The sequence below is a fragment of the Poecilia reticulata genome, linkage group LG3 (genome assembly GCF_000633615.1).
Source record: "Poecilia reticulata strain Guanapo linkage group LG3, Guppy_female_1.0+MT, whole genome shotgun sequence".
In the NCBI taxonomy this organism is placed as follows: Eukaryota; Metazoa; Chordata; class Actinopteri; order Cyprinodontiformes; family Poeciliidae; genus Poecilia; species Poecilia reticulata.
In genome coordinates this window covers 3516219-3527273 of record NC_024333.1, presented here as the reverse complement: position 1 = coordinate 3527273, position 11055 = coordinate 3516219, and the positions used below count along the sequence as shown (strand labels likewise).

General features: G+C 40.3%; 1 protein-coding gene across 2 annotated transcripts in view; it reads right to left on the bottom strand.

The window, feature by feature from the left end:
- Positions 1-225: 225 nt before the first annotated feature.
- cdh8 (cadherin 8) overlaps positions 226-11055 on the bottom strand; it is a 154965-nt gene continuing 144135 nt past the window's right edge. The window contains exons 11-12 of one of the 2 annotated variants that reach the window (XM_008404881.2): positions 6052-6303; positions 226-4252 (exon numbers count right to left, since the gene is read on the bottom strand). In XM_008404881.2, coding sequence (XP_008403103.1) covers positions 3765-4252; positions 6052-6303 — 740 coding nt within the window. In that variant the 3' untranslated portion in view covers positions 226-3764. Of the gene's footprint in view, positions 4259-6051; positions 6304-11055 lie in introns of both variants that reach the window. The other variant, XM_008404880.2, reaches the window with a different exon arrangement.

The window sequence follows — 11055 nt, the reverse complement described above, 5'->3', positions numbered from 1 at the left end:
ACAGCTGGCATAATGAAGTGATAATTACATACTATCCTATCACGTCATGTAGGATCAATGTGCAGATTCTCAAGATTCAATCAGTCCAGGCACACCGACTTTACATAGCTGTACGTGTTCAACAGTCATGAAGTTGTCAAGACTCACCGTGATGACTGCTCATTATCGGTGAACATTAACTGAACCTGAAGGGCAAAAAGAAAAAAAGATGAAGAATCCAACACATTCAGCAATATTTATAAAAATATATTTCACAAAGTAGGAAACAATACAGGGTGTCTTAGATTACAGTACAGGGAGTAAATAATTGAACATACACATTTATAAGCATTAAAGCACAGTAGAAAATATGATCTGCATGTAGAACTATCCCATATATATTGTTTCGTCTACTAAGAACTGCCAGAATACTGTATCAGTACAAACTGAGTATGCACGCAGCTGTAGTGCCATTGAAATTGTCATTATGTGCAAGAGCTAACGTGCAGAGACAAAACCTACCACCTCATCGAAAGCTAATGACGTTAGCAGTAACTCTATGTACAGAACAAGACTTTTTTTTTTTTATTGGTATCATACAGTGTGAGCACAATATGCACATAATCTCAATCAGTGTTTTCATTTTTCTTGGGCTAATGTGATCTGCGTTTGCTAAATGAGGTTTGATGTTTGAAGAAAGTCACACTCCTGGGTCCTAATTGGACTGTTGTGCTCAGAGGCTCACTTGTTGTATCCTTGGACGCGGCTTGGGTTGCATTTTATTCTCAATCAACATGTGTCAGAAATGTCTTAGTACCATCATACCGTAATTAATCACTATCAGTAAGTTCCTCTGTTTTGTTTGAGCAACTTTAGAGCTCCAGCGTGCCTGCTTACATCTAGTCTGTGTCATCACTAGGCATGGGCTGGTGTCAGATTCTCAATACGATAACTTTGAGTAAAATATTAATGATTTTATGGTATAGCACTAGACGTGGTTTGCTGTATGAGAGTGGGGACAATAAGAACACATCAACATTTTAACTCAGTAAATCTAATGGAACTACTGACATTAAAGTTTCATCAGTCGTGGGCAACAAAGAAAGCATCATCAATATGCAAAAGAAGGTGAATATAATGGATGAACTTTCATCCATCCTTTGTCCAACGCCAGTTGCAGTTGGGCGAGAGGCTAAAGAAAACCAGGAGCAGGTTGCCAGTCCATCACAGGCCAACGTAGACACACACACAGATACCTTAAAACAATTTCTTAAGACCAGTTAACCTACCAGTTAAGTGTTTGGACTGTGGGAGAAATCTGGTAAGAACTCAGACACGCAAATATGAGAACATAGTATTTTAGGAAAGTATATTTTGGTAATGACCAAAATATACTTTATGATGTCTCTTTTATGGTGAAACTAGCTGCATGTGTTGCTCAGGTGTCATTTTGACCTATACTTCCACACAGACCATTTTCAACTTTCTGGGGGCCTCCTGCTTTTGTTTGGATGTTTCAATATATTTCTAAAGTGATTCAAGTCGAATAATTGACTAGGTGATTCTTGTACTTTCTCTAAAACTAATTCAGCTTCTTTGGCCATGTGTTGTTTAAAATTCAACTCTCATTTTGTCTTCAGTTTCTGGCACATTTCTCTGTTGAGCCTTCCTTTAAATATTTGACTTCCGACAATGCCATATGCTAAACGAAGGCGACGTTCCCACTTCCAGACTTCACTGTTGGTTTGGTTTTGTTTAGGATTTGTACAGGACCCATTTATTTTCCAAACAGGGTCTGTGCAAAGACATTGGTCTCAAAATACTGACCCAGGCTATATTCTTCAAGTGTTTCATTGACTTCATCAGTTGTCCTGTAGCAAACTTTTGAAGTGACTTTCAGCAGGTTTTTCTTACCAAAACAGGGCGGTTTCAGTTCTCTTTCCCGGTTGTATTTTTTTCCCCATTCCTCCATAATAAATATAGCCAAGAGCACCAGGCTGAGGCTGATTTATGGTACTGTATATACTGTTCCTTACACTGCTGTATTATTGCCACAATGCTACTTGGAGGAGCATTTATATCCTTAGAAATACGTGTAACCTATGCCATTAGCATGTTTTGTACTAATAGTATAGGTTAGTCCTAGCCTAGTAATTGCAACCAGTCGTTTGTCAATAGTCGAGTGTCCAGACCCTCTGTACAAAGTAAAGCAGTAAAACATAAAATAAGTGGCTATTTTTTTTTATCTATTTTGATCTTTGGTAACAGGGCCTTTAGAAAAGACATAAATTTGCACTACAACCAGTTCACATCAAATTGTTATTAAATACCAACAGATTTGATCTGACTTCCTGGATTTATGTCTTTTTGCAGCTTTTTCATGCTTAATTTCTCTTCTGTACAATTTTGTGCTACTGTACAATTTAATTCATGGATTAATTTGTTAATGAATTAATTCATGTGGATGTCTTGGGTTGTTACTGACATCTGGTCTGAATTTCACATCAGTAGTCCTACCAGAAACAAAAGTATAGAGGAAAAACATTGATGTGTTCAATGCGTCAAAGGAGACAAAGGTCTTTCAGCCAGGAGTGTGTATTGAAATGTGGGAGAAGGACAGCACTGCATTACTCAATGCTCTGCACAGTCAAAGAAAACCTTCAGATCCAATAGACTTTTAAGCCACAGAACCTCGGCGTACGTTTGTTAAAAAGCCAGTGCCGATCATCACCTGCAAGAATTCATGATATGATTTGGCTGCTATTAAACTGTGATCAAGTGTTTCGGAAAAACAAAAAAATGAATGTGAAATCATCTAAACACACTCATTTCAAATAGCACAGGGGGGAGAAATGAAGACTTAAGAACAGATATACAAAAACCGATAGAACAGGAATGAAGAATCAACACGTCTCTTGTCAAAAAACAGTAGATTACAATTGTATTTAATGTTGCTTCTGTAAAAAGAAGGCCTCAAAGTTTCTACATTTCTGTTTTTTGTCTTTATGTCAGTCTTTTATAGGCTAGTAACACTTGCGACCCACACCTGTAGCATGTAAATACAAAGAGTTGTATAAAGCGAGCCTCCCGGGGCTTTCGGATAGTCTAGAAAGGTAGACACCAGAGAACATATCAAATTATGACAATTTCACCTTAAAGCCAATCCTTGGTTAGTCCTTTTGCTTGATTTCCAAACCTTACATACATTCATCATTGTTATGTAGACCAGGTATTGCTTTTTCATTTTTCAGCCCCTTCATCTCTTCTCTAGGGGGCCTTTGGGAGACCCAGATGGTCCCACTGCAGCTTCTGTAGTCCAGCTCGGTGTAAGAGGAGAACAGGGTAACGGTGACCGGTCGATCTTTGTGGAACCAACCGTCGGTTTGGTAACTACCAGAAATGCCAGGGTTTTGTCTGCTACCTGCAGTCACAGCAAATGACAAACACCCGAAGTACTGCTAGACACTCCACACTGAATCTAAGGTACACTCCACAAGAATCTCCTAATAAAGACATTGTTTGGTTCGACAAGTACATTGCGCTTGACCTAGTGGATGACGACTGCTAAACCTCACTCTAAAAAGAATACAAAAAGGTGGCCGCTCTTTGTTATTAATGTTTTTTTTTGTTTTGTTTTTTATTTTTATTTTGAAACACGTTTCTATGAGCCAGCAAACCCTAGCGTTTAATACACAAATATGTCAAAAGCAAAAAAAAGAAGAAAAAAAGAAAAACTTAGAAAGGTCTTTTTTTTTCTTTCCTTTTTTTCCCTAACAGACCAAAGGTCAGGTTTCGCGGTCGCTTTCGCCCACAGAGTAGAGCTCCCCGAGTCTTCTGAAGCGTGGGCCCCACTCTCTGAGATAGTCATAGTTCTGGTCCGAGTCCGACGACGCCGTCTCCAGCGAGCTGAGGGAGCCGGCGACCGACCCCCGGCCCTCGTACCCGTAGATCTGGATGGAGTCGTACGGCGGAGCCGTCGGGTCGTTGTCGGCTTCGTGAAGACGCACGTTGATGAACTCGTCCACATCCACGCCGTTCGGGCCCGAGTGCTGCCCCGCCCGGGGCATGAACTGCAGGTCCGGCTTGATGTCCTTGCGCGGCAGGTAGCCGTTGATGCCGTCCGGGTTCTGCAGCGTGGCGATGTCGAATGCCTCGGTGTCCTCCTCGCCGCCGCCTTCGTCGTCGTAGCGGATGATGTTCTCCCTCACGTCTTCGTCGTCCTTGATGATCAGGGGCTCGTTCTTGTGTCTCCTCAAGGTCACAAATAGTACTACTATTACTGTCCGAAAAAGGAGGTGGAATGGAATAAGAGAACACAAAAACGAAAGGAAGAAATCTCGGTCAAGCTTTACCAAATGCAAAAACTGAACATTTGTATAGACACAGAGCCTTGTAAAGTATCGATGTCTTTTGAAATTCATAAAACTCAATGAATGGATTCTATTGGGATTTACTGTGATGGACCAACACCACACGGCCCAGAAGTAGACAAGCATGTTGTGCTGTAATCAATTTTTTTTTTAAAACTGAAGTTTTTTTTATTTATAGATGTGTTATTTTATGTGTGGTTTCTTTATTTGTAGATGTGTTTTTTATATATATGTGTGGTTTCTTGTAGATGTGTTTTATTTTATATATGTGTGGTTTCTTTACTTGTAGATGTGTGTTATATGCATGTATGTACATATTTCTATTTCAACAAAAATTAAAAATATAAACTTATGCCTTGTGCTTGGTGTATTTTTATTTCTGGGTTATTTTTTATAATTTATTAGGGAGGGGCTTAACCAGGCCTGTAATTATAAAGGTCTAGTGTGTCCAATAGGGAGATATCTACCAACCAATCACATGTAAGTAATGAATTGTGATGTCATTGTTTTTTCATCCAATGACTGACAATGGTCTCCTGTTACTATTCACATGTTAAGTAGAGTCGTTAAGCTGTTAACACCCCTCCCCCGCCCCCCTGCACTTCCCCAACCCTCCTCTCCCCCTTGTAGGATTTCGCATTCGACTGCGGCCGGCGAAACTGCGCTGCCCCACCAACTGTCGATTGCTGTCGATATCTGTCGCTGACTAGCTGCATTTGAGTCAGAATACAGGGTCAAAAATCCCACTTTTCATCCAGTGAAAATGACTGTGAAGTGGAAAAAAATTATTGAAAATGATGAAAAACATGGTGGGTAGTTGTATTCAGCCTCTCTTACTCTGATACCGTAAAGGGGCAGTGTTATTTTTCAGCCACACAGAATCATTTTGTAGCATAATGATTCTGGAACTATGTTAACCTCAGTTGGTATAAAATGCAATATATATCAAATATGACAAAAGAAATTTCACTTAATAATTTTACACCTTGAAATTAGGTGACTGTCTCTTTAAAAATTTCTGCTCTTTCTAAAACTCTGACTTCAGGAAGTCATCACAACATGGCTTCTCTATTAACTCTTTAACAACATTTTTACCAGAACTGAACTGAGAAGTAGATCACATAATGAGCTCCACGGATGCGAAGTTCCACCAGGTGTTTGCTAATTGTTGCTGGCTAGTCTGAAGGAACTGAGTGGAGGAGGGCTGGAAACGCCTCAAAGGTGGGGCTAGGTTCATCCAGGCATTTTGCACAGCCGAATAGTTGCCATGGGAGACTAAAGGATTTCTCAAACATGCATGAAAGAACCAAGTAACACTGCAGATATTTTTTTGGATGAAGGAATAACATTATAACATGACGTAAAGCTAAAAAAACAATGATTTTACATAATACTACCCCTTTAAGAAATGCTGTTCATCAAATCTGACTTTGCTTTTTTGCAAAGAAGGAAGATGAAAAACATCAGTCTGTGAATGTGCATAGCTTATAGAGATATACTCCAGTTGATGATGGGATGTGTGGCTGAGTACATAAGCAGATTGTTTTTTTTTACTCTACTACTAAAATTAAAAAGGAACACCGTAAAACAGAGCAGAGTGTGTGGGTATGACATGACAAAGGAGAGAGCTCAAGTTCAATGGGATGGTGACTTACAAGCAAATGTAAATCAACATCACTTTATAAAAACAGAAATAGATCACCTAGCAAGAGTATGATGCAAGCCAAGATGGCGATGAGCGCCCCCATACTGAGACCGATGGGCAGGACGTAGGCCTCCACGTTGCAGGACTGGACTACTAAATCTCTGCTGCACCCACAGACCCGGATGGTCAGGGTGTTGGTGCTGCTCATCGGCGGATGGCCTTGGTCCGACACAACAATCGGCAGGTAGTAGATCTCCTGCTTCTGTCGTCGGAAGCTATCGTGCTTGGCGACAACGCTGATCGAGTTGTCTGTCAAAGAGGGAGAGAGAGAAAACGGGTGAATTTAGAAATTCATTTTCAGAAAAGGATGTGTGAAAATCCCAGATTCCAATCCCGCTCTCAAACGGTGTGAAGAATCAGTGGCGAGCGAGGGCAAACTAATTTCACATCCACCGTCACCAGGCTTTTAAGAATGTCTCACATTTTATTGCGCCATTTTTCTTTGTTCTCGATTGAGGAATTGTCTGAAATTCAATCGTAGGAAGGCGACGCCCGAGCTCGCTGCTCCTACTGCTCTTTGAAAGCCGTCGGCATCGATGGCGGGACGGCGGCAGGCGACGCCGGCGGAGAGGAGAAGGTGGCACATGTTGACCCAGAAAGGTGCCAGCTGCTCTTTGATGACACTCCTGTGAAGCTGTCTGCTCATTAGCTGGCACTTCTTACCCGGCTCACATTATCAAACACTTGCATTCCCACAAGAATCCACTCCTGGCGATCTTATTGAAAACCTACAAGATGTCTGATAGTCTAACCTTTGCCTCATCGCTCGAGGGCGTGCCGAAGAAGGAGGATGGAAATCACAGGGACTCGTCATGTAGAGGAGAGGGGGAAAAAAAACCCAGAGCCGTGTTGGAAGTTTTGCATTGACAGAAAGAACTCAATCAAAAGACGGAACGCTTCATGATAGCATCACTTGCTTTTGCACAATCTGTAATTGATGTGAACATATGTTCGGATTTATTTTCTTACAAGTGCTGCCACTAAGTGGTACACTCTGCTTTGTGAGCGCCAGCATGCCCTACTTCATTTTATCCGCTCAGCACTCCACACACAGCAGGCAAGGATAAGCTATATCCCGGTAAACTGTTAGGGTGCGTCCCAGTATACAGGTCATCCCCATCGCCTTTGTTAAATACTGTTTGTAAAAATAAAATGAAGCATCTCCTGCCTGTCAGCTCAGCCGCAGACGGAGTTGTGTAGGTTACCTTCAAAACACAATGCTCTTACAAGAACGCTGCTTTTTACTCTTCTTTCACATAAAAGGCCACAAAAACGGTGTTCATTCTCCGAGCACATTAGGTTCAAATGAACACGGCGCACCTTGAAAGTTAAAAGCAGAGCTCCGTTCAGATTAAGGTTTCAGCTATAAAAAGCTCAACGTGGCAGCAAAAGTGACATGGAGTAAAAATATCCAACACAATACGATGACGCAAAAAAAAAAGGTATGACTTAATTGGATTACATTTTAAAGAAAACAGAGAGTGAGGAAAGGTTTATTTTTAAACCTAATTTTGACTTTGTACCACTTCCATACTTAGTTTTTGCTTAAAGGTCACAATGGGATGTGCTTTTGTCCCAGTTAATTCACAAGTGGTCAATTCATACAAATTACATGAAATTGTGAAAAAATAATTATGCTAAAGCAACAAGAAGCGAAATATTCTCAATAGAAATCTAAATTTGACTGAAAATATAACAAATAGTTATTTAACATGTAATGCCTGTTGGTGCATATTCTACACATAATGATATGTATGGGGGCACTTTAGTGTCAACTAGAGGTTAGTTTATGAGTAATTATGTGACAATTCATATTTATATTACATGCTAAAGGTAAAATAATAATCTATGCTTCATTTAGAACCTGTTTAATAGCAAAAACCCACATTTTTAAATATGTATAATTGTAAATAAATCCAGAACGTAAGGGACAATAATTCATGATATTGTGTAGTTTAAAAAATCATGCAGTTACTATTCTGCCTAATAAAATAAAAAGCAAATATTTAAGACTAAATAATATTAAGCTCAAAAAAATATGTTTTTTATATATATATTTTACTAACTTACTTAGAGATAACATTTGATTTAAAAATTAGATTTTCAGTTTAAAAAAAATATTTATAATTGAATTAAATCAATTATGAAAAAAACAAAAAGTGTAAGAGTGCTGACTGACCCAATACCTTCCAGTCCCCGGTGTGCTGCTTCCACCGCTCAACTAAAGGAAAGCTAACACTACATGTACAGGAACTATTAGTGCTTTAAATTAAAATACTATATCTCCCATTGGTTAAACTACAGAATGTCTTAAATTCCTTCTTGTGAATGTCTCTACAGAACAACTGTGTATTGAAAGTTGCAGGAAAACATCTAAAACCCTCAACAATTTGGCTATCTTTTCTTATAAATTTGAATTTTTTGCATCCTTGCCTTTTTCCTGAGGGTTTTTGTCGGTTTTGTTTCTTATAACGGCATGTTGTTGAGTTCTTTCCTAACCAGAGAATGCCGATTCAGAGTATACAGCATCTTGTTTTCAGCTACTCGGAATCTTAGCTATTTTCCCGTTGGCTGACAACCCTTAACCTCTTCACTGAGTAAACCCTACAATTAGATTCATCATCGCAAACAAAAGCCACGTACAGAGGCTGACAGAGGCCCTGCTGCTCTTCACTCAAGTGTCTCCCACAGCTGCCTGTTCAGATAGAAATAGCCACTGGAGTGCAGGGGGATACGGTGCAACGGGCTCCTTTTCTCTGTTTGGAATTAACAACATTATATACAAGTGGCAGGTGTAGTGTGGTGTGGTGTGTTGATGCGCTGCATCGAGTTGAATCGCAACACAACACATTTACTGTGGCTTTAGAAAAGTCGGAGGGGGGAAATGAAGCCGTTTTGTTGTTTGCTCTAATGCAAGCCTGTTCTTTCGTTTGCGGGGGGAAAATTTTTTTTTATGGACTACAGTGCTTTGAAAAATATTCATGCGCCTTGAAATTGTTGCTCGTCATAGCGGAAACCACAGAGATCGAGAGCTGTAATGGGATTTCATGTGATGGATCAACACAAAGTAGTGCATAATTGTGGAAGTGGAAGGAAAATGACGCATGTTTTTGAGGGTTTTTTATTCCTCCCCAACATAAAATACATAAAAGTGTGGTGTGCCCTTGAATTCAACATATCGGAGTCAAAACTTTGTTAAATCACATTTTACTGCAATCCCAACTACGAGTTTTTTGGGGTATGTCTCTGTAAGCGTCGAGATCTAGAGATGGAAATCTTTGTAAAAGATTACAAGCTCAGTCAGATTGAATGGAGAGCAATCGGTGAACATCACTTTTCAAGTTGTGCCTCAGATTCTGCCAGTGGAGTCAGATCTGGGCTTTGACTGGGCTAAATGATTTGTCATAAACCATTCCAAAGCTCAGGTTAGGGTCATTGCCGTCCTCTAAAGTGAAGATTGTTGAAGCCTCCAACAGGGTTCGTATTGTCCTGTAGATCCTTTACCGACTGTCTCTTGACTGCTTCTCTGGCCTGTCTATTGAGGTGGACGGCCAGGTCTAGGTAGGCTTCTAGTTGGGCAATAATCTTTCCATTTCTATGTGAGATGGAGACATTGGTTCAGAACCTAGTCCTACTTCAAATATCTCCATGACTTTCTCCCTGACATGCCCTGCTGTGTTCCTTGGACTCTATAGACCTTTCTCCATTGCCATAATTCACTCTAGCTTGCTAATGTGTGGTGCAGTTCCAGTCAAACTGGTTGAGTCTCCATTGGTCTGAAGTGAGTCTCCCACTCTACATGAGCGGTCCAGAAGATGTGGTCAACGCTCTATGGCTGTCATCTTGCCGCTTGTATCCTTTGCTGTGCATGTTCTCTGAAATCTCTGTATATTCATTCATGGTGGGTTGCCCCATTCAGATGATGCTGTTTGCATTCTTCTATCACGACTGATTAAAAACGTTTGGATCTTAAGGTCTGGCCATAGAATCATCTGTTTGTAGTTTGCCATCTTGCCAGCTATTACGGTCTTGTCACGAACTGAAATTGAAAATGGCGGTTGGGACGTATTTATTGACGTAAATCAATACCCCGTTAGATCCGGCCTGTACCACCCCTGACGTGGTTCCAAAAGATGTGGAAGAACTGTTCAGGATCTGGAAATGCAGACAAATCTGGCCAGGAATGACTGGGGAAGAACTGGTTGAAGCCATGCCCATGGAGAGGTAGTTTATGATGCAGGTTGCTCTCTAACAAAACCTCTGAGGTTTTCCCACAACAGCTGACTTTCAATTACACCCATGCTACCTCCAGTTACTACTTAGGTGACGCCTGAAGAGAATTAGTTGCACTGGAATTTAATTAGAAGCATTAGAGTAATAGGGCTTGAATATAAATGCATCATACATCTTTATTTGCAAAAGCTACTTCAGAATTGCACACTACTTTTATTTAGTCTGTCACATAGAATCCTAACTATTAGAGTACATTGAAGTTTGCGGTTGAAACATGATAAAATGCTAAAACAAACAATTCATTGGTGAGAAGCTATAAAAGATCAGAAATGATAATACTTCAAACACAACCTGCGACCCTTTCTGTTTTATACACAGTTAGCAGATTCACAGGAACAGAACTCAAGTCTTTGTTTCAGGATATTTGCACACATGACAAGAAAAATGGATTTGGTTTGTGCCTCACTTTAGTTGTCGCTGGTTGATATGCTAGAAAAAGAGTGATATGCTTTTCCCTGGCTATTTTTATGCTTCCTGTGATTACCCTGATGCCATGCTCCTGCCCGCTGAGTACCTATTACAAAGTAGAGGTTTTTATTTCAGACAGAAGACAGTGAGTCCACTTTATGACCTGATTTCTATGTACTTTCCTCCATCTGAGAGAGGTTGCTGTAAGTTAGCCTGCAGCTTCTGCAACCAAACAGAAGGCTAGTACCATATGAAGAGGGTTTTTTTTTTTTTTGCCCCGAGCTGAAACATTACACAACG